General features: G+C 51.7%; 1 protein-coding gene across 2 annotated transcripts in view; it reads left to right on the forward strand.

Moving 5' to 3' along the window:
• Positions 1 to 20,516, forward strand: part of SSH1 (slingshot protein phosphatase 1) — a 33,771-nt gene extending 13,255 nt beyond the window's left edge. The window contains exons 1-14 of one of the 2 annotated variants that reach the window (XM_077787218.1): positions 722 to 1,409; positions 3,929 to 4,032; positions 5,740 to 5,804; positions 6,536 to 6,657; positions 7,969 to 8,037; positions 8,427 to 8,492; positions 9,693 to 9,887; positions 10,207 to 10,300; positions 11,355 to 11,483; positions 12,109 to 12,155; positions 13,367 to 13,513; positions 14,115 to 14,315; positions 15,020 to 15,623; positions 16,055 to 20,516. In XM_077787218.1, coding sequence (XP_077643344.1) covers positions 1,324 to 1,409; positions 3,929 to 4,032; positions 5,740 to 5,804; positions 6,536 to 6,657; positions 7,969 to 8,037; positions 8,427 to 8,492; positions 9,693 to 9,887; positions 10,207 to 10,300; positions 11,355 to 11,483; positions 12,109 to 12,155; positions 13,367 to 13,513; positions 14,115 to 14,315; positions 15,020 to 15,623; positions 16,055 to 17,326 — 3,201 coding nt within the window. In that variant the 5' untranslated portion in view covers positions 722 to 1,323 and the 3' untranslated portion in view covers positions 17,327 to 20,516. Of the gene's footprint in view, positions 1 to 721; positions 1,410 to 3,928; positions 4,033 to 5,739; positions 5,805 to 6,535; positions 6,658 to 7,968; positions 8,038 to 8,426; positions 8,493 to 9,692; positions 9,888 to 10,206; positions 10,301 to 11,354; positions 11,484 to 12,108; positions 12,156 to 13,366; positions 13,514 to 14,114; positions 14,316 to 15,019; positions 15,624 to 16,054 lie in introns of those variants that run through there. The other variant, XM_021544677.3, reaches the window with a different exon arrangement.
• The last annotated feature ends 1,915 nt before the right edge of the window (positions 20,517 to 22,431 follow it).

Here is a 22,431-nt window from a genome sequence, read left to right on the forward strand (position 1 = left end):
CTGGCATCTGGCTGCCCAGGAGCATGAGCAGCTCTGTCTCTTTTCCCAAAGTCCAGTGTTTTTAAAGGATTACTTAGTGGCATTCCCTGCCCCGGGGGGTGGCAGTTTGTACCGCCGAGAAGGCGCTGCCTATTGTGTTCTTCAGCGACTCGAAATGGGCTTGATGTGTGTTGTAGCCACGCTCCTCTGGAGCTTTCCCAAAGGGAAAGAAATATTTCCTTTTCAAGTTGAGCAGCACGGAGCCAAGGGATGGAGCAACAGCCTCTGGAGCCGGCTCTCAGCAGGGCTGTGGCCATGAGCACCCTGTCCTTGCCAGCCTCTGGGGGCAGGAGGGACTGTCACTGTCTGTACACTCCTGTTGGAGGTGTTGGAAGTGTTGGTTTTTCCCTCTCTTAGGGTGATTATTTCCTGTGTTTGGTAAGCTGAGGTCAGGGAGTGGGAGGAGAGCTGGTCTGCAGCTGTATTGGAGCATCAGGGTCCTGGGGCTGTGAGTGGGCTCTGTGTTTATTCGAGAGCCTGAAATGACTCCTTGTAGAGAAGTTGTGCTGGTCAGGATTCCTGGAAGGGCATCCAGGGATTGGGTGGTTTCTGTGGTGTGTGCCAGTCAAACTGGGTGAAAACTGGCTGAGAGTGCACAGAGAGCTCCTCATTCCTCTGGTCAGGCTGGTGGGACCAGAGTGGCCTTATGGTGTGTGCCTGCAGAAAGAACTGGGGTTTGTAAGGAACAAATCTTCAGGGAATTCAGTGCCAGCCAGCCCCTAACACAAACACGGAGCACCTGAGAGATTCCTTGTCCAGTGGGAGCTCAGGAACTCGGGAATGGCTCTGAAAATCCAACGAGGGAACTGTACACTGAGGGAAGGACCATTTGAATTTCCTGTATCTGTATTAAAGCATTGCTTTAACTGTAAAGGAATGAACAGGCATCGGTCCATAGGATGCTTTTCCTCTAGTCCTGTCCCTCGAAGGGAATGTGGACTTCCCGCAGCCAGGGGTGTGTGGGTGCTGATAGGAGCCTCTGGAGCACGAGGGGGGAAGCAAACAAACAAACAAGTCTGGAGGAGGGAAACGATTAGCCGAGCCTCAGCTGGTTGTTTCCCCTCTTGAATGGCTCTCTTTCATCAGGATGTGTTGGGACAAGTGCTTTTTCAAGCCAGGATATCAGTGGAAGACACAGTGTTCCCTAAAAGCCATCCAGTTCCCGGGGAGCATCAGCAGCCGCGATTCCTCTGCTCCGCACAGAAAATACGCTTGACCTTTTCTTTGCCTTCTGGTGTTTTTTATGGGTTGAGAAGCAAAAGGATGTGAGTTTTCCAGCTGGTTATGAATCTTTTCAATTTGCCTGACTTCTGTCTGACGCTGGGGCCACCACCATGCTGCCGCTGTGCAAAGAAAACCAGCCCGAATTAGTATGTATGAGCCACGGGGTTGTGCTTTGGGGCATCTGTCACCCCTGCTGAGGGGCAGAGGTTGGGGATGTTCTCTAATGCCAGGATTTGGGTGTTCTTTAGGAGGGGTTTTTAATTAAAAAAAAAAAAAAAAAAAAAAAAAAAAAAAAAAAGCCCAGTTTTAGTTGTTTACTGGGATTGCAGGATTTAAAAGGGAGTCGCACTGAGCTGTGTCCAGAGCAGTTGTGTGGAGTGGCAGAGCACAGACAGTTCCCAGAGCGGAGATAAGGGCTGGGCTTGGGTAACGTTGTTGTTACACTGCTGTGTAAACTATGAGCAGAGGTAACGTTGTTGTTACACTGCTGTGTAAACTATGAGCAGAGAGGCGTTTGGGTGTGTTCCCTGTGTCCTGCACCGTGCTGGGCACATGGAAACGGGAGCTGGTGTGTTGATGGGGAATGCTGGGGGTACGGAGGGTTTGTGCAGGGTAGGAACTGGGATTTCAGTGGAAATGGAAACCTTGCTCTCAGCAGGCTCCTGGCTTTGCTTTCCAGTTCATTTCCACGCACATGGATACACAGGAACAAAAATTTTGCTCTGTGATTTGTCCTTTTCCTGGATCACTCGCTGCTCTAGCAGCACAGCTTTCCCTTTTGCCTGCAATTGGGAATATTCTGCTTTATTGTCACAGATTTCCTGACTGCAGGAAAGGAGAACATCTGCCAAGGTGTATCACCAGAGCAGGAGAGCCTGAAAGCTTTGGGAAGGAGCTCTGTTTTTTCCAAGGTTTTTCCTGCAGTAGAAATCCTAGTCAGTACTTTGAGATCAACGATCCTTTGGGGTAAAACACTGGAGTAAAATACCCTATTTCAGGATATTTTTTTTTGCTTTCCCAAAGAAATCTTTCCCCAGATTCTCAGGGTGGGAATGCTGTGAATTATCTCCTGGTGCATGATCTAAGCATTCCCTGCCTCTGGTGAGTGCTGAATATCCCATACTTGTGTGGGGGTCGCTGCCTTTGTGTCACTTCTGGCCTTTTTTTAACGCTTTCCTGTGAGGTCTGGGGTGAGAAGGAAACTTCCTGGCTGCCTCCTGGAGGGAGCCACGTTGCCATTTGCAGCCCTGGGTGCTGTGTCCTGAGCCAGGCTGAGCTTGGATCCTGCTCAGACCCAGCCAGTGAGGTGAGAGGGGAGTGTTGGAATCCTGTGGGAATGGAAGTGGAGAGTTGTTGGAATTAGGGTGCGCTTCTCCTGCTGTGTTTTATTGATCTTGTGGAGCCTGAAATTCAGACAAAAATCTTAGTTCACTTTTTAAAAGCAACTGAAATCTCAAATTTAAACCTGATTCAGATTTTTCTGGGGAATTCTTGAAATTCAGTTGAATCAGGAGGAAGCTTTGCCTGGGAACTTGGGCTATGCTCTTAAGAGATTAGAAAATCTGAAATGACATGAATTTCATGTCTCCTCACAAAAACGCTGAGGTAGAACAGAGCATTGGGAGCATTACCACTCACTCCTGCCCCAAGGCAAAGACCATGGATAAAATATGGAATAGATGAGTGCTGGGAGTAGAAACTCCAGTGGGATCATTCGCTGGAGCATAAGGAGCTCCTGTGTAGCACAGTCTCATAATGGAGCATTTCTGTTTAGTAGGTGCAGACATTAATTAATGGTGATCTATGGCTGCAAGCATGGGGCGGTGGAAAATTGGGCTTTGGAGCAACAAATGGCTCTTGTGCTGTTTGGGGAGCAGAGCAAACACATCCCAAGCAATTCCTGTGCAGCTGAAAGGTGCCTCAGGAGACAGGGATTTCCAGCCATGTGGGAAATGCAACTTCACTGCTTCTGGCCAAAGCTGAGCTGCTTCTGAAGGATTTCCGAGATTCTCGTGTGTGTCCGGAGTGGTGAGATCCAGCTGTGCCGGTGCTGTTCTGCTTCTCCCTTATGCTCCAGCCCTGGGTGTCATTTCCCTCTGGAAATGTCACTGTGTTTGCTCAGACTCTTATCCCAGGATGCTGATCCAGCCACAGCAGAGCCAAGCCTTGCGCTGATTGTTTTTTCCTGAGGATCCAGAATTGTGTCCTTTCCCTTGGGATGTGCAGGTTCCATCTCCCTTCCTCTTTAAATCTGCACAGTTGCAGGTTCTTGTTTTTGCATTCCAAAGAAATGTCAAGAACTGCAATCAGCAGGAAGTGATGGGCTCAGAACCTGCTCTCCAGTCCATTGCAGGTCTCAGCCTGTAAAAAGTCCAACCCTTTGCTTCTTTTAAGTTACAGGATTCCACAATCAAGTGATAAAGTCATTTCCAGCCCATGACAGCTCAGGCAAGTATCTCCTGCAGGGGCCAAGTAATAAAACAATGGTGGAAAATGACAGATGAATAATCCATGAATAATCCCAGAGTCATGCTGTGCAAGTGGCTGTGGCAAAATCCTACTATTTTACTGAGGAAAGCACTTCCTTTCCCAGATGTGCACATTTTGCTGCTCTTTCCTTTCTGCTGACTTCTGTGTGTTTGTTGTTTTTTTTTTTTTTTCCCAGCCTCAGCGAGAGCTTTTTCATGGTGAAAGGTGCAGCCCTTTTCTTGCAGCAAGGAAACAGCTCCCAGGGCCAGCGAAGCCTCCAGCATCCCCACAAACATGCAGGTAATGGATTCAATCCCCTCTGGAGATCCTTTTTCCCTCCCACCCGAAGGGACAGGCTGATGGCACAGTGGGTGACACCCCAGGTTGTCCTGGTGAGCCTTGTACAACCTGCTGAACAAACCCAGGTTTTCACCCCAAATTCAAATTACTGAGTTTTTTATTGGTGTCATTGAGTTTTGGTTTAAACTTTTATCATTCTCTTGGAACCATGACTGGAATAGAAACTTACTCTCTGTGAAAATCATGGCATTTTGCATGGCTTTCTTTAGGCAGGGAAGCCTGAGCAGCCAGAAGGGCTGTGTGGAATCTTTCTCCCTGTTTTCTCCAGCCACAGAGGAGGAAATGTCACTTGTGCTTCAGTGAGTTAATCTTTGCCTCCCCTTTGGCTTGTGGCAGGGCTGAGTCACAGAGCTCAGCACCCCTTGGGCACTTGTGGATGTCCTGGACATTTCTCCAGGGGCTCTCCCAGTCTCCAGTAATCTGAAGCTTGGGACCTTTTGCTTTGAAACTTCCTGTTGCTGGTTTTGTTTGGATGTTGCTGGTCAGAGTAAGGGATGTTAGATCAGGATTTGGGTGTCTGGACAGATGTACATTTGTTAGCTCCTCATATCCTGGTTTCAGGAAAACCCCCTTTCCTGTCAGCTCACCACAGTCTGTTGGGAGTTTATCATGGCTTAAGAACAGACTGTCCTGCTTCCCCAGTCCCTTCCAGTTGCCAGCTGGTGGGAAGAAATGGCAGGGAGTGGTGTGGTGAGTGCACATACAGATTTGGATGCAGATAAGGGCATCCAGGGAAGTTGATTCTGCTTCTCCAGTATTTATACCCTCTGCCTTTGGCAGTTTGGAAATAGGTGGGTACTGGGCAAGGAGAACTGGGATTTTGGGGCATTTTGAGAGCAGGAGCCTGTGGGAAAGGCACTGTGTGGTGCTGCTTAGCAAACACTCCAGCACAAAGGGGGTGTTTGAATGCCAAGCTTGGCTTTGGGTTTCTTGAACTGTCAGCAATTCCATGTACCCAGCAAACAGCCTACGGAAGGAATTTTATCTCACATGGAAAGTTATGAGTGCATTACTGAGTTATTAGATGGGAACTTGGTTTGTTTTCCTGTAGAATCCTTGTTCCTTTCATCTGCCCTCCCCAAATAGAAATGTACCCACAGGCCTAGAGCTGAAGGGACTTAGTGCATGAGCAGAACTTAGAGACAGAAGGGCTCCATCACCCAAACCAGGCCATTGCTGCAGCCCATCCCTCTGGAGCTCACTCATGCTCAGTCACACCCTCTGTAGGGCTGGTGGGGCTGATCCCACCACGCTGGGGCTGATTCACAGCTCAAAGTTGTTATTTTCTCCTTTGTTCCTGGTTTTTTAATCAGAGTTTTTCCTCCTCTTTTTCCTCCCTGGTTCTTATGGCCAGACTTTTGTCCTCTCTAGGGTGCTGTGACAGGAGGAGAATCCTCACTTGTGCCAGGCACAATCAAATTGATTTGATGGCTTCCAAATACTGTCAGGTTGGGTTCTCACCCATCCAGGGAATGCCCATGCAAGAATCTCATTGCTCTTCGTGCTCTCTGGGACAGCAAAGTTAATTTACCTCCCTTAATTAATATTTTTTTTACTTAGAAACATCCAGTTTCTTCAAAGGTTGAGACTGCTGATTCCTAGTGCAGCACGAGCCCCTTTGTGATGACTGCTCTGCTTTCTGTGCAGGTGACTTGCCCCAGCACCTCCAGGTGATGATCAACCTCCTGCGCTGTGAGGACAGGATCAAACTGGTAAGGACAGGTGCATTTTCCTGCTCTCATTTCTGTTGGAAGTGTTTGCAACAGACCTGTAGAGGAGCAGGAAAAGCATAGGCAAATCCTAGATTTCAGAGCTGCCTTAACTCTGTGCTGGTTTCCAGCCCTACCCCATTTTCCTGACCACTCCTTTTGCCCTGGTCCTTGTGTGTCCAGGTGTGAGTTGGGTCAGGGAACTGCTCTGCCTGAAATGGATTCTTTTGTTAGATTTAGTTTTCCATCCAGCTGACAAACAGTAATACAGGAGGAGAGACAGGACCTTGCTGGTTCTCTTGGACACTTTTAAGTCAGCCTTGAAATTGCATCAGCTGGGCTGGGCTTTCTTTTGAAGAAATCTGCAGATAAAAATCTGCTGTAAAAGTCACTTCTTTGCAGAGAAGCTGATGCCAGTTCTGCCTCCTGCAGGACTGAGTTATTTCAGTGAAGGTTTGGGAGTGGGAGAATCCTCTGAGCCTGCCTGTTTTCAGCTCAGTGCATGCCCAGTGTTTTCACACTTCCTGTTTGAAACTTCAGAACAAACCTTAGGGCTACATTTTGTAACGTAAAAACCCAACCTCGAGCAGATAATCCCAGCTCATCTTCCCCTCACCAAAACAGCAACAAGCCTTGCTGTATCTCCCATACTAAATGAAGCTTTTGGGGGTAATCAGAGCCTCCAAAGCCTTGTGCAGCAGTGGCAGCACTAATGAGGCAGAGGTGGTTTGCAGGCCGTGCGTTTGGAGAGCGTGTGGACCGACCGCGTGCGCTACATGGTGGTGGTGTACAGCAGCGGGCGGCAGGACACCGAGGAGAACATCCTGCTGGGAGTGGACTTCTCCAGCAAGGAGAGGTAGGTCTGAGCTGGCAGCCAGGCAGGATGGGCTCTTTGGCAGGACCAAGCTGTCCCCAAGCAGTTGGGTCACCTGCATCTGCAGATTCCAGCAAGAGAAAGGACACAGGGTTGAGTTTTCTGACCTTTTTGTTCAAGAAAGTTTTCAGTCTGTGGAATCAAAGGCCATGGCATCCACCTCACCAGTGGGAGTCTTCTCCCTGCAAAATGCTCTTGCAGACACATTTGCAAAACTGGAACTCGTTCTCTCCCCCAGACTCCGGTGTGTTGATGGAATGATGCAATGGAGCTGCTTTTGTAGTACCTTTGTTGCCAAATAACGTCAAAAAACAATACTGCAGAAGTGGCTCCAAAACCAACAAACAACTGTGTCAGCAACGAGCTGTTCCTTTTGTGTGACTGATAAGAGCACACAGTATTTGGAAAAGCAAGTGAAATATTTTGTTATTGCAGCCCCTCTCAGATTATTCCAGTTCTGGTGAGTAAGCCAAGGCAGAAACGCTCTTGGCTGAAGGAAAAGGGGCTGGTTTGGCAGAGCTGGAGTCAAAGGCTGGAGCTGCCTGGCTGTTGTGTGTGTTCTCCCAGGATTTAACAAGCCGCCCTGTCCTTGTGGTGCAGCCTCTTTGAGTTTTGTTTAATTCTGGAAAACCTTAGTGGTGGTTTCCCCTGGAAGGTGGGAAGGGGAAGCTTTGCACAGCAGAGGGATCTGTAGGGAAGCTCCCAGCTGTGCCTTGTGCCTTCCTTGTCAGATTATTGTCACTGGCTTTGATGCTGCCTCTGTTCTACTCTGAGTTGCCCATGTGGCATTCCCTTGGTGTGCCACACCAGGGGAAGTTTGCCATGTCACCTCCACCCTGAAACAACCTTGTATTAATTTGCTCCTGGTGATTATTGATGTGAGGCAAGAGGAAGGATGGATTTCTGTTGCTGTCTGCATCACAATTTCCTTTAAAACCTGAATATCTCAGTAGCTTAATTATTTACAGCTGGAAGTTCCTGGCCTTTATTATAGCAGGGTTTTCTTGCCAGATTGTCTGAAATGAAAGTGTTCTTTTGGGTTAGATAACCACTAAAATCCATTTTCATCTGTTCCACCTGTTAGAGTGATCCCATGGAGCAATCACCATGAGTTATCACCTTGTCAGACCAGACTCCAGCTTCCAGGTTTATTTGATGGCCTAAAATATTATGAGAGATTACTAGAGCAAGGCTTGAGGATTTTAAAAATTAAAGAGTATTAATAATTTAGGCTATTGGCGTGACCACATCGTGGCCTATATTTAACTTCCTGTCTCACTATCTCTCTTCCAGTAAAAGCTGCACTATAGGAATGGTTCTTCGCCTGTGGAGTGATACTAAAATCCATCTGGATGGGGATGGGTAAGAAACCACATTGAAAGGATAAATGTGAATGTCCTTCCCTACCTGGGGGCTGCTCTAGGAGAGATTCTCCATAACCTTGCAAATGAAATGCCCATTTTGGATTCATGGCTGCAGAGTCCTTTTATTCAGACAGTGAATTTTTGTCTTGCTGCCCTCACACTGCTCCTGTGGTTCCAGGGAATGCTCTGAAGCTCCACTGAGGACTGGAGCTCCCATTCCTGGCAGTCTCTTGCCTGTCTTACTTGGGAGGTTGGAAAATCAGTGATAGAAATTCTCTTCCTGATTCTTTTGGCCTGTGGGTGCCCCAGTGCAGTGGCTGTTAGTAGAGGGCAGGTTGGGGTACAGAAAAAAGCAAGTTTTGACTTAATTTTCCCTCTCTCCATCAGTGGCTTCAGCGTGAGCACTGCAGGGAGGATGCACATCTTCAAACCTGTGTCGGTGCAAGCCATGTGGTATGTGAGGGGCTGGGCTCAGGGAGACACTCTTCTTTCTGTCAGAAAATTAAAGAAAAAAAAAATCAGCTGCATTTTAGGCTTCTCCACAATGGGCATTTAGTGAACTGCAGCAGAGATCTGCTTCCCTGTGTCAGCAGAGGGGCTGTGAGACTCCTGATCCCAAAGAAGGATCTGCTGCTTCAGTTCAGAGCAGCTCTGTGTCCTCCAGCATGGGGGAAGTGGCACCAGGGAGATGAATAAATATGAAAGATGAGCTCAAATTCCTGGAGCTGCAAACCAAGAATTTCCTCTCTCTGCATGTTTCCTTCAGTGGCTGACAGAGGAGGTTCAGGGCCCATTGCCAGCCTGTGGCATTCCCTGTGTCCTGCCCCATTCCTGGGGTTCCTGCAGCCCCAGGTGCCCATTCACCTTCCAGCTCCTGCCACCCCTCCCCTGTGCCGGGATTCCAAACCCCTGAGGTGGCTGAGGCAGCAAATTCCTCCCTGAAGAGGCTGCTCCACATGGAACTGCATCTCCCTCTGCCTGGGCAGTGCTGTTTCCCCTTGGAGCCTGGAGAGATCCCAGTCCCTGCAGCATCTCCTAGGGAAGAGATACAGCTGTGGGGAAGGATGTTGTGCTAGGGATGGTTTGGTACAGAAACAAGTAAAACTCCTGTTCCTGTCAGTTTTGAATTTGATCCCTCCTGTTGCCGGCCTTGGATGTGGTTGATGTGTTCAGTGCAACAACTTTGGAGTAGAGCCTTAAAGAAAAGAAAAATTGAGGAGAGAAGGAAGGAAAAAGTAATGTTAGGATTTGCAAAAACACATGACCCAATCTGGGCTCTGTCTCTGGAGCCTGTCAGGGGCCAGGAATGCTGGTAAGTATTCATCAGGCTCTTTGCTGGAGGTGGTTGGAAAATTGTCCCTGTTCTTTATCTTCCTTTGGCTGTACAAGTTGGTTAATGATTAGATCCCAGAGCAACTTGTGCCTACTTCTTCCCTGTTAATTAGGAGAAGATTTCAACCCCTGCCTCAGCCCTGCTGTGAGAAGCCCCCAAGGTGCAGTTTGTGCCTCTTTGAGCTCTGACACCATAAATTTCCTGCTTTCAAAGCGCAAACTGCAACAACTAATACTGAAAATCGTTTTTCCTCTGTGAAACTCTCTCAGCTTCTGCTTTGTCTGCTCACAGCTGCCCGTATCTCTCCTGCCACCCTGCAGGTCTGCTTTACAGATCCTCCACAAAGCCTGTGAAGTTGCCAGGAGGTACAACTACTTCCCAGGGGGGGTGGCCTTGGTGTGGGCCACCTACTACGAGAGCTGCATCAGCTCAGACCAGAGCTGCATCAATGAGTGGAACGCCATGCAGGACCTGGAATCCACCCGCCCCGACTCCCCAGCCCTCTTCGTTGACAAGTCAGTGCAGCATTTTATTTGGAAAAGTTTGCTTGGCTCATGAAGGAAATTTCCTCTTCTCCCTATTCTTCCTGGCCCTATTATTTTCTGGGGTTGCAAAAGCAACAAAAGAGAATTTGTGCGAAATAGTCAGACCTGAAACTTTAGCTTGTGATATAGTGTATGAGCACCAACAAGCTGCTGTTTTGTTGGGTTTTTTTTATTTTTATTATTATTTCCATAAAAACTCCCTTTAACACAAGCCTTTGCCCTCACTCCTCAGTGCTGTGCTCATGCTGCCAGCCTGGAATCATCCTCTCCTCTTCCTGTTCCTTCCCAGGCCGACAGAAAGGGAACGAACGGAGCGACTCATTAAAGCCAAGCTCCGGAGCATCATGACCAGCAAAGACCTGGAAAATGTGACTTCCAAGGAGGTAAATATAAAAAAAATTTCACTCTTATTCTTCCTGACAGACTCCCTTTCTAGAGAGTGGTGAGCAGGCACCAAATGCCTGGGTGTCCCTGGCTTTGGAATATGCATTTCAACCGTTCTGTAAAGGCTCTGCTCTGGCTTTGCTGCATCTCCCTCCTGAGAGATCAGGATAATCCCAGCATCACAACTGTCTTTCAGGACCTCAGTAACAGCTGTGTGACTTTCAAATTAGATTTTAAGGTTTTATTTCCTTTTTTTTTTTTCCTGGACAAATGTCAGAGGACCTTGCAGCATTTTGCTGGTGAGTTTATGGATGGAAAATCACAAATCAAGGCTAGAGCTCTTTTGGATCCATCCCCCAGGCTGGTGTAATCCATCCACCCACAGTGCAGACGTGATCAGAGTGGGAATGGTTCTTTTTGGGGTGGGTTTTTGGTTTTTAAGGGAGGTTATTAACATGCAAGTGGTAGGAGGAAGCTGAGAACGTCTGTCTGTGGATGTGTTCCTCACTCCTCCTGCAGACAAGCTCTTGTTTTTTCTCTCTCAAATTACTAATTTTAAGGAGCAGGTACCCCAAAATACTTTTTTTCCTTCAGATGATATGTGAAGCTATATTTTCAGATTCTTAGTTTGGGAATTTAGGATACCAGGATGCCATGGCAGGGGACAGTGGTTTTAAACTGCTAGAGGGCAGGATAGATGGGATGTTGGGAAGGGAAAAAAAAAAAACAAACTAACAAACTGTTTGAGGGGCTGGGATGGAATTCCCAGAGAAGCTGGAATCCCTGGAAGTGTCTAAGGTCGAGCTGGGTGGGGCTTGGAGCAGCCTGGGATAGTGGAAGGTGTGGAACAAGATGAGCTTTAAGCTCCCTCCCCACACAACCTGTTCTGCATATTTGGACAGATGCCACATACTGAAATTCCTGGTCTCCAGAAGGCTGAGTCCCTGTTGCTGTTTTTAATGAAGAAGTGAAAAGTGTTCTGCAGGGAAGTGCCCACAAATGTTTCTGTTGGACACCAAGATTCCAGTGCCATCCTTTGTGTTTGCTCTGCAGATCCGAAACGAGCTGGAGAAACACATGAACTGCAACTTGAAGGAATTCAAGGAATTTATAGACAATGAAATGCTGCTGATCCTGGGTCAGATGGACAAACCATCCCTGATTTTTGATCATTTGTACCTGGTGAGTACAGGAGCTCCAGGAGGGCTCTGCTGTGCTGTGTCCAATCCTTTGCCACTAGATGGTACTCCAGGCAAAACCAGGCTCTGCCTCTGGAACAAAGACTTCCCAGAGATGAACACTTCGTGCTATTGGGTCTTTTTGTTGTTGTTCTGGGTAGAGTCAGAGGAATTGCTCGTGTTTCAGGGCAAAATCTGCTTCTTAGCAGTTCAGAGCTTTCTCTTGGGAAGGTTTGGGGGGAATCCAAGGTGTAACCACCCCCAGAGTTTCCGGATTTACCTCACTTCTCATGTGTGGCATGTCTGGGATCACAGGTGCATTCAGTTTGTTTCCCTGAACTGTTTTTCCCTGTGTTTAAAACTCCAGAGTGGCCAGGGGCAGTGATTTGGGATGAGTTCAGTCACACCCTGGCCTAGAACTAACTCTGTGGGTGAGTTGTACCCTGCTCCCTCCTTCAGCTGGTCCCTGCCTGCTCAGGACAGGACATCAGTGCCCTATTCCTGTCTCAGAGGCTGTTCCCAACATTGCAGTCAGCTCAGGAGGATGGCTGGGGCTGGGGGATTGCAGAACCTGAGGGAGAAAGGCTGGTTTGGGGCCCCTTGGAAACGTGTGCTTGTGGCTGTTGCAGGGCTCCGAGTGGAACGCTTCCAACCTGGAGGAGCTGCAGGGCTCGGGGTGAGTACTGCTCCTCCCAAGCTCCAAACCCTCCACTGTGTGCCTGCAATTCCCCCAGGACTCTGGAGAGGACATTTACAGGCTCTAGGGATGATTTGGAGCCCATTCTCAGCCGTGGGGTAACTTCCCACCAGCAACTCTGGAGAAATCTCTCCAACCTCACTTTTATCACCAGCACAGAGCAAAAATAACAAAACTTGTCATTCATGAGGTCCATTAGAATCTCCATCCCCCAGTCTTCCCAGTGCTGTGCCAGGTGTGAATTCCTGCAGGCTGCAGAGGAGCAAAGGTTGCAGCACTAAGGAAAAGTCTCCATTCAGATGGAGCAGAGCTGCCTGTGGATGAGCAAACTCCTCCTCACCTGCCTGGACAGGCAGCTCCAGGTTTCTCTCCCATCCCCATGGTCCTGCTTGGCTCCATTCCCTGCACAGTTTTTAGATCAGGGAGAATTCTGCCTATAAATATTTGCTGCTCACTCAAGGCCTGCACCAACCTTGCTGTAAGGAACTGAAATTCTTTACAATTTCAGCACAGCTGAAAATGTTTCATTTGGAGTCCTTGGGAGCAGATGTCTGCACATCATGGGACAAGGAAATCAAGCAGAGTGTTAATGATTATGTCTTGCATTGGGATATGCAGTGCCCAGAGGCAAAGCTGGACAAATTCTGAGACAAATATCCTATGTCCTTGATTTTTCTCACTGATAGGAGGTGATAAATCAATCTGGACGTTCATTCTTAGGTACATTGTTATCCCTGCTGTGATATTTGGCAGGAATCAAGAGATAGCATGTGACTCTCATGGTTTTGGTCAGAAGAAGGAGAAGGGATGGGCTTGCAGCTAAAACCTGCAGCTGGAGATGGCGATCCCTGGGTTATGTTCCCAGATGATTCACTTCTTTCTGCATCCCCAGAGCTATGTGGCACAGCGAGGAGTTCCTGTTTGGGCTACACAGACTCAGAGACAATAAATGGAATAAAAATAAACTTCTCCCTCCTGTGCCCAGTTTTGACACTTGGGATGTGCTGGCAGTGAGAGGTGGCAGCGTGGCCTCCTGTGTGCCCTGTGTCACCAGCTGTTCCAGGAGTTTAGGATTAGGGCTGTAGGTAAAACCTTACAGCTCGTGTTGGGTTGGATTGCATGGATTCACAGTGTCCCTCAGTGCCTGTTTGGTGACCATGGCAGCTCAGGGTGTCTCTCCTGTCACGCAGCATTGACTACATCCTGAACGTCACCCGGGAAATCGACAACTTCTTCCCAGGCCTGTTCGCCTACCACAACATCCGGGTGTACGACGAGGAGACCACGGACCTGCTGGCACACTGGAACGAGGCTTATCACTTCATCAACAAGGCCAAGTGAGTGCTGGGACACCTGGCCCTGGGGGAGGGCACATCCCAGCTCTCTGTGTCACATCCTGAGCCCTCACAAAGCCACACAAACTGCAGGGCCTTGGCATCATCATTCCGTGTTCCTGGAGCTCCCTCGTTCCCTGTCCCTTCCCAGACTGGCATTAACCTGTTCCTAACCCAGCATTTTTGTTATACTTTGTTTCGCTTCCAAAAGGAAATGAGGATGTTTCCTCTTCTGGAGACATTCTGGAGCTGCTCCTGCCGTGTCTGTGTTGGACCTGCCCCAGCTGTCTCTGCAGACAGAGCCCATCAAACCCTGCCAGGTCTCTACACTCAGCCTTTTCCCAGTGATCCCAGTATTCCCAAGACTTGGATGGAGGCAGGAAGCTTCATGGTGGTCTCTGAAGTGAATGAGGCTGCCCATCTCTAACTCCCAGCTTTTCTGGAGAGGGATTCTTCTCCTGACCCTCATCATTCCACGCGTTCTCCCCTCCGGAGCTGTGATGCAGGGTGGGCAGAGCGGGGAGCTCTGTCCCTCTTCTGGTGAAGCCCTGACAGATCCATAACCGGTGACACGGGATTTATTCTCCTGTTTGTCCTCCTGCAGGAAGAACCACTCCAAGTGCCTGGTGCACTGCAAGATGGGCGTGAGCCGCTCCGCGTCCACCGTCATCGCCTATGCCATGAAGGAGTTCGGCTGGTCCCTGGAAAAGGCCTACAATTACGTGAAGCAGAAGCGCAGCATCACGCGGCCCAACGCCGGCTTCATGCGGCAGCTGCTGGAGTACGAGGGCATTTTGGATGCCAGGTGTGGCTCGGGATGAGTGGGAGGGAAAGGAGCTGGTTGTGGATAATGTCACAAAGGATTACTGGATCTCTGTGGGGCTCTGTTGGGGTGAGGGGTGTAGCCTGAAGAGCAAAGGCAGAATCCTGGGTCAGTCGTGCTTTTCCTAAACCTTCCCTGTGCCAGGCTTCCTGCATGGAAATTAGCTGGGAGAGCTGCTGTGGTGTAACTCAGTGAGGGTTTCTCCGTGCTTGGGAAGCACGTTTGGATTTCTCAGCAGCCAGTGCTGCTCAGCACAGCATTGTTCTTGTTTTATGAGGCAGAACTGAGTTTGGGCCATTCTGGAGGCAAAACGTTCGTGGTTCTGTGCCAGCTCCAGGGCTCTGTCACTGCGAGGGCTGTAGTATTTATCTTCTGAGGACAGAGGAGAGAATTCTGTCCTCTGGTTCAGCAGGAACTGTGCCACGGGACGTGCAGAGGGGTCAGTTCGGGGTGTTGTGCTCTGAGGGGGCTTCTGTGCCCTGAGGGGTCTCCCAAGCTCTGATCCCACCACAGCTGTACTCAGGGCACTACTCTGGGAGAAAAAATCCCAATGCTGAAGGTTGTTCATCCAAGTGGGATCTCAGGTCTGGGCCCAGCCCCTGGGTTCTGGGCTGTGGAGATGGAAGAAAGCTCCTGGCACTGGGCATCCTGCAGGGCAGTCACTCGTGTCCTTGTCCTCTCCCCAGCAAGCAGCGCCACAATAAACTGTGGAAGCAGCAGGCAGAGAGCAACCTGCCCCAGAACACCGATGGCACCACGGGGTCGGGAGACTTCTTACTGGAGAGCTTGGACATCGACCTGGAAAACCGCCTGGCTGACCTGGACATGCCTTCCCAGTCTGCCTACCTGGACAACCGTGCCGGCTCCGATGGGTCCGTGGGCTTCGGGTACTGCTTCCAGCGCCTCTCGGACACGCTGCTGGAGAACAAGAGTCCTGGGGACAGGGAGGGCTTCTTCCACATGGAGCAGCTGGAGCGGGATGCCCTGGTGGGACAGCCTCCATCTGCACCATCCCAGGGGAGGCTGCTGGAGATGGAAAAGGCCCCAGAGAGAGCGGAGCCACTGGCAGAGCTGGGCAGCTTCTGTGAGAAAGAGGCGAAGAAGAAACTGGACTTCAGCCCCAGGAAGGGAAGGATGGTCCTTGGGGAGCCAGGGGAGGATGGTGTCAGGGAGGAAAATCCCATGGAAAAGTGGAAGCGGCGTTTGTCCATGCACAAGGAGGAGAGCAGGCTCAATAGGGAGAACTTGAATAACAACAACAGCAAAAGGAGTTGCCCAGAGGATTTTGAGGTGCGTATGGAGGTGAGATGGAGGTGATTGGCATGGCTGACTCTGCTGCAAGTGAAACTGCTCTTCTCATCCTCATAGCCCAGTTTCATTTGACTTGGATAAAGCCTTTCATTCCATGATGAGCTTCTCCCCTTTCGAGGCGCTTCTCACCAGGGCTTTGCTTGCCCGAGCTGTGGATGTAGATGCCAGAGAGTGCCCAGTGAGTGCCCTGTAAAGTGCTGTGGGCAGCTCGCTTGCATGACCCTCGCTTGGCACGGTAGGTATTCCTTGGAGACACTGTCTGCTGTGAAAGCACGTGGCTTTAGATCCTGCTGCAGGGCCTGAGGTGGAAATGGGCTTTGTTCCAGGTCTCTTTGGCTGTCCCGCACCTTGTGGGCTGTGCCGGTGTCTGTTCCGTGCTCGTTGATCTGTCCCTGTTTTCTCTCCTGCAGCACGATGCCGTGTTCGGGATCCTCAGCAAGGTGAAGCCTTCCTACCAGTCCTGCACTGACTGCATGTATTCCTCAGCGGGACTGGCCCCCGACTCCTTCGGGGAGCAGTGCGAGAGGCTCGGCGCCGGCGCCGCACGGCGCAGCAGCACCATCTGCACCCAGCCCCCGCTCCTGTCCCACCTGCACTCCCACCTGATGGAGCACCTGCCCAGCAGGGCACCCCCCGAGGAGCCAGGCAGAACTAAACATAACGAGGCTCCGCTCCCTCTGGCGCCAGGAGCCGGGGCTGTGGAGGTTGGCACGTGCAGGTCACTGGATCAGCACTGCGGCCTTTTGGAGAGGGGGAAAGATGCGCCAAAAACCCCCGAAAAGACTCTGCTGCCCAGGAGGAACTCCCACTGTGACAGGAGCCTCCTTCACACAGAGGTGGTGAGGGAAGAGTCTCTGGCCAGAAAGGATCCCCGACCTACCAAGGACCTGAAGTACCTGTTGTTCAGCAAAGACTTGGAAAAGCCAAGCGCCAACAGTTACTTGATGCAGCACCAGGAGTCGCTGCTCCAGCTGCAGAAAGCGGGGTTGGTCAGGAAGCACACCAAAGAGCTGGAGCGCCTCAAGGGCCTGCCCTCGGACGCCTCGGCGCTGCTCCGGGACAGCCCCCTGGGCAGGGTCGACTCCAGCATCGTGGAGGAAAGCGAGGACTTGATGTCCCATCCCAGCCTTGTGCCTCTCCTGGCACCGGCCCCACTGGTGCCCGGAGACGCTGAGAACGAGGTGGAGAAGCTGGGGGTGAAGCGTGTGCTGGAGGGGATCTCCCAGAAAACCTCCACGCCGGCCGGGTGCCGCCTGGAGCACACGAGCAGCTTCACCAAGGACTTCCTGAAGACCATCTGCTACACCCCCTCCTCCTCCCGCAGCTCCAACCTGACACGGAGCTCCAGCAGCGACAGCATCCACAGCGTGCGGGGCAAGCCCGGGCTGGTGAAGCAGCGCACGCAGGAGATCGAGACCAGGCTGCGCCTGGCCGGCCTCACCGTGTCCTCACCCCTGAAAAGGTCCAATTCCCTCGCCAAGCTGGGATGTCTTAACCTGTCCTCCGAGGACTTGTCGAGTGACGTGGACGTGGCCACCATCACGGACTCCAAGGAGGCCGTGTCCAGCGAGTGCTCCGTGCTCTGTGAGCCCCCGCTGAGGAGTGTGGACAGCACCTCCAAACCAGGGGTGAAACCTCTGCCTGGGAACTTGAAGAACACACTTTGGATGGGCAAAAGTTGATGCCTTGCAGGGGGAGGAGAGGGCTGGAGCATTCTGGGGGTTTGCAGCATTTATTCATTGCACCAGTGCTGTTTTATCATCTGACTTGCAGCAGCTCATCTGGTGCCACCTCCTCGTCCCCTCTTTGTGCTCCAAGAGAGGAGGAAAGAACCACGATGGGTCACAGTGAAGGGCACAAGGGAAATAAAATGTGTTGCATGGCTTAGAGGAGGACTTGGTTTGTGACTTGCCTGTTGTCCTGCAGGATACTCTTCCTAGTACTGTTTGCCAAGTGTAATAATGTGGATTTGTGTGTGGTTATGGATAGATATTTGTATCTCTATCTATATCTAAAATGCTGAAATATTCTGTTTCAAAGACTCAAAATAATTATTCATGACTTTTTTTTACAGAACAAACACAAGTCTCTACTTATAACAGGGCTCTTGTGGAAAATCCTTAAAATGGTGACACGCACACTACCTCTGTCCTTGCTGGCTTTTTGTCCTGGTTTGTTGTTCGAGGCTTTCATCCAAAAGGCTTTTCCCAGAATTCTTGCTGTTGTTTGAAGGAATTCCCTTAGCTGTAAAGGCCTGGAGGAGTGTGGACACAGAGGTTGTGGCTGGGAGGTGACAGAGTGCTGAGCTGTGTCCGTGGGGATGCTGTGACCTGATGTCACCCTGGCTGTTGCTGTCCCAGGTGTTGTGTTCTTGGGGTGTTTTGCTGTCGTTGTGGTTGGTATTGTCGCAGTGGTGACAGAGCCTGGCCAGTGGTTGCCTGTGGAGCATCGTGACGTGAAGCTGTGTCAGTGTCGTGGGGACCCTCTGTCGCTGGGCTGTGGGTGACGTGAGGTGGCCGAGGAGGAGCGGCTCTCCTGGAGCCCCGGTAGGTGACAGGGTGTCGTTTGTGGTTGTGCTGTCGGTTTTGTAGGACGGTCCTTGTGCCCGGGGCGCCGCTGGAGGAGTCCTGGGTGTTGTTTATGGTGGGCAGCAGGAGTCTGGGGGGCCCCAGAGCCACAGCCAGGCTGGGCCTGTCCCACAGCTCGCAGGGCTGTGAGAGCCACGTGAGCCCTGCTGGGGGGAGCAGTCGGACAGAACCACGGACACGCTCCGAGGAGCGGGATGCCTGAGGAAGGGTGGGCAGCCAGGCACTGTCTGTGCTCTCAGTCCAGTGTTGCCCCCTCCTGCTTGGATTCCATAGGGAATGCACATTTTCTGTGAATGTTTTTGGCAACCAGCCTGGTCAAGAGCTGCTCCATGCGAACCCTCGCTGAGTGCAGAGGGAAGAGCTTGGGAAGTGAGCAGGGGATGTGCTCCAAACCTTGGTGCCCCCTGATCCCATCTGAGGCCTTGTGCCTTTGGGTGATGTTTTGAAGTAAATTTGGTGAGGGTCAGGTGGATTTGCTCACTCTGGCTCTGAGTGGGAGTGTTCCCACATTTTGTAATCTCCATGGAAAGGCTTTTTTGCAACTCCCCTCTGAGGTGGGGCAAAGCCAGGCTGCAGCAGCTGCTCTGAACAGTATTGATTGAAAATCCAGTGTCTCAAGGAAGGGGGCTGTGCATTTTCCTGCCCTAAATGCCTGGAGTTCCCTTTTTCTCCTTCAGCATAAGATCCTGCATGTGTGAGGAGTTCTGAGGACAGGCAATCGGTGAATCATTGTCCCTCCTGAAAGAATCTGAATTTGATTTGCACTTGTTCCACCCGGGAGAGCTGATGTGGAGCAAAAGCTGCTCCAGGAGGGAAGTTTTGCAGGAGTCTCTGCTTGTTTGGTCTGAGGCAGTGCTGGATCATGCTCGAGGCAGGATGAAACCCCACAAGCCAGGGCTGGATCCATTCCCTGTGTTTGGATCATCTTTATCCTCCTCCTGCACCCAGATTCAGATTTGGAAGGTGCAAACGGAGGCCCCTGGGGCTGTTGGGTGCCGCAGGGTCGGAGCAGCACCTGGGAAACCTCCATGTCCCCTGCCCAGGACAATTCCACCGTCACCCTCGGCTCGCCAGGGCTGCCACAGGTTGTTGTTCTCCATGTGCTGCCGACCCTTCCCATCACTGCCTGGCTGAGGGAAGAGGTGCTGGGAACGGTTTTGAATGAATTTAGAGAATTCTGTGAACTGATACAAGCGAACATCCGATTTCCTTCCCGTCCCTCGAGTGCCTGCCGAGTTCTGCCGCGTGCAACCCGCGCGTTCCGGGCTCAGCTCGGCGCCTTCCCCGCCCGGCTCAGCCTGGATCGGCCCCAGGCCCCGCTCCGGGCTCGGGGCTCCCTCCGCGCGTGGCCGGGATGCAGACGCGGCCTGGAGGGAGCTCCGGGAGCTCCGCTGTGCCATTCCCGGGGGGTTGTAGCCAAACTCCCCTGTCCCGTCGGGTTTGTTGCATGACAAGGTTGATGTGCTTGTCCTCCCCACGTGTCGTACGTGTCCTTACGATGGAGTGCCTTACTCATAGTTTACAAACACTGTGTATCTGCTGAGCTGTTGGACTCTGCTGTTTGCTGTTCTTTAGGGAGTTTTTGGTGCTTTTGGTGTTCCCGGTGGCAGTGAGGCCGTCCCTCCTCCTGTCCTGCCCTCGTGTCCCCGCCGAGCTCGGCGCTGCTCACCTGCTACCGCTTCCCTCTGCTCTGGGCATGGCAGAACCAAAGGGCCCCGTGCCAGCCGCGGTGCCTGTGGCTGCCCGGTGTCCCCAGTTATTTATCCCATTTATCCCATTTATCTATGCATCGCTGCCGGAACGCGGGCGGGGTGTGCAGGGACACATCCCATCGCTGACACGCTTTGCTCGGCAGACCCAAAACCCCCGTCCCGTCCTGCCAGAAATCCTGGAATGCACAAACCGGCGCCTCATTCCCGGTCCAGGGGGTGTCGCTCCGTGTGGCAGCAGTGCCCGACCTCCCGGGCGCCCTTCCCGTGCCGCCGGGGTTTGTCCCGGCCGTGTCACCGGAGAGGTGGGGACAGTCCCGGTCAGTCCCTGAGGAGGGGGGCGAGTGACGTGTAACTGTTCTGTGCATTGCTGTACTCCATAACAACGTTCCTTTATTCCATGGTATTTCTTATCCCAATTTTATATGGAAATCTGCAGGATTTTTGTACTGTATGCCCGCGGGAGGGATGCATCATGCACTTTTTTTTTTTTTTTACTTTTGTTTGTAAAAATGTCCTGGATATTTTATGTTCTTCTTGTGAGGAAAAACAAATAAACTTTTTTTTTTTCCTTTTACAAATGAGTTTTGTAGCTTTGTTTGGAGGTGGAGAAGGAACAGACGCTGAAGGGATGGAAAGAAAAGGAGGGAATGGGATATATCCCAGGAGCCACTGCCTGCCCTGTGTCATCATTCGCCATCTATCCTGGCTCTGCTTCCCTCATTTTTGGGTCCTGGCTGCTTTCTGATGCTCCTGAAGGCTGGATCCAGAGGAACAGAATGGAAATCAGTCGTTCTCCATCTGGTTCCTTCAGAGACCACAGGCTGGGTTCAGGAGAAGGCACTCACCTTCCAGAAAGGATGGCAGCAGTGGAGCAGTGGCACATGGAAAGGTGACACCTGCACCTTGCCGAGCCTGGAAAATCCCACCTGGGAGAGGGCCTTGATGCTGCCACAGCAATGTGGGCTGTGGAATTCCACAGGCCTGTGCTGAACCACGTGGCAGGCGTGGAAGCCCAGCAGCTCCCACAGGGACTCGCATGGACAGCGGCTCCCTGGCTGGGGAAATCATCTGCAAACAAGCAAAGGCACTGCCCTGGGCTGCCGGGGTAGGTTTGGAGCATTTGGGTCTCCTTCAGCTGAGGATATCCCAAGGGGAGGGATGGATCTCCAGGAGTGGGAGCAGCTCTGGCACAGCCAGGTGCTTCCACAGGAGCTGAGGCACTGGGAGCTGGAAGCAGATGTGTCCCTGCCCTGATTCCTTGGCAAAGGGACAAGGCCTTGGACAAAACAGAGGGAGCAGGGGCTGTATGGGGCTTATAAAGCCTGGAGTGAACTCTCTTCAAAGGTGGAAGCTCACACTGAGCTGGGAGCCCCAGAGCTCTGGATGGGAAGAGCAGCTTCCCGCTGTTGTTTGAGACCCTGGAGCACAGCCTGACCCTCAGCCAACACTGTTTTGGGGTCAGTGTTTGCTGTTTGCTCATTTAACCCACACATCCCTTGGCTGAGCCGACAGAGACATCGCTCCCTGCTCGGCTCAGGTTCCCAAAGATGGAGCCTCCCCACGGAGCCGTTCCTGGGTGTGATTTGGATATGGGGAACTACAAGACAGGACTATGGAATGGCTGGAGCATGCCCAGGCTGCCCATGAGTCCCTGGCTGGTTGTTTTTGTTCTTGTTAGGATTGGAAATTGGTCCTTTTCGGAGCGGTTCCTCACAGCCCAGTGTTACATCCTGTTGTGATGTTGCCATGGCAAAACCAGGCAACATCTGGAGCAACACAAATTCTCTCCAGCGACCAGGGAGGGTTTATTTATAGCCTCGCTGACCAGAGGAGATGCCTGAGCCTGGAGCTGCCGTGGGCACTGGGTGCCCTCCTGGCTGGGAACTGGGGTGGTGGGAAGGTGCAGGGTCCGGCTGTGCCCCTTGTCGGTCTCCCACGGAGGAGCTGCAGGTGCTCCAAAGCTGATCTGCTCAGGGACCCTCTGATGTGAGGATGGTTCCCTGGCAGCATTTCCCAGTTCCATGTGGAGTTGGGGTGGTGAGCAGGTACTCTAATGGAGGTTTTGGGTGAAAAGATGAGGTTTAGCAGGAGGGCGAGGCTGATTTAGCGCACAGAGAAGCTGCAGGAAGGACTCCAGGGGCTGTGGCTGCATTTCCATGCTGGCAGAGGAGAAGCTGCTGTCTGGCAGGGTTCTCCAGCTGCCTGCAGCCCCAGGGTGATGCCTCTGTGTCCATTCCTGCTGGGCCATGGCTGAACAGCCGCCTGGCCTCTGGAAAGGTGGAAATGTAAATATTTTTCTAAGCAGAAGCTGTGAGTCGGTGCTGCCAAGGCCAGAGGAGCTGGTTCCTGCAGCGGGCACAGGCCGAGCTGTGCTGCCGCTCAGGTTTGCTCCCGCCTCGGTGCCTATTCCCTAAAAGTCTTTTCCTCTGTTTGAAGGATGGGGCAGCAGCAATGCTGCAGCAGCTGCCATTTCCTTTTATGCAGAGG

This window comes from Lonchura striata, chromosome 18 (assembly GCF_046129695.1).
Source record: "Lonchura striata isolate bLonStr1 chromosome 18, bLonStr1.mat, whole genome shotgun sequence".
Classification (NCBI taxonomy): domain Eukaryota; kingdom Metazoa; phylum Chordata; class Aves; order Passeriformes; family Estrildidae; genus Lonchura; species Lonchura striata.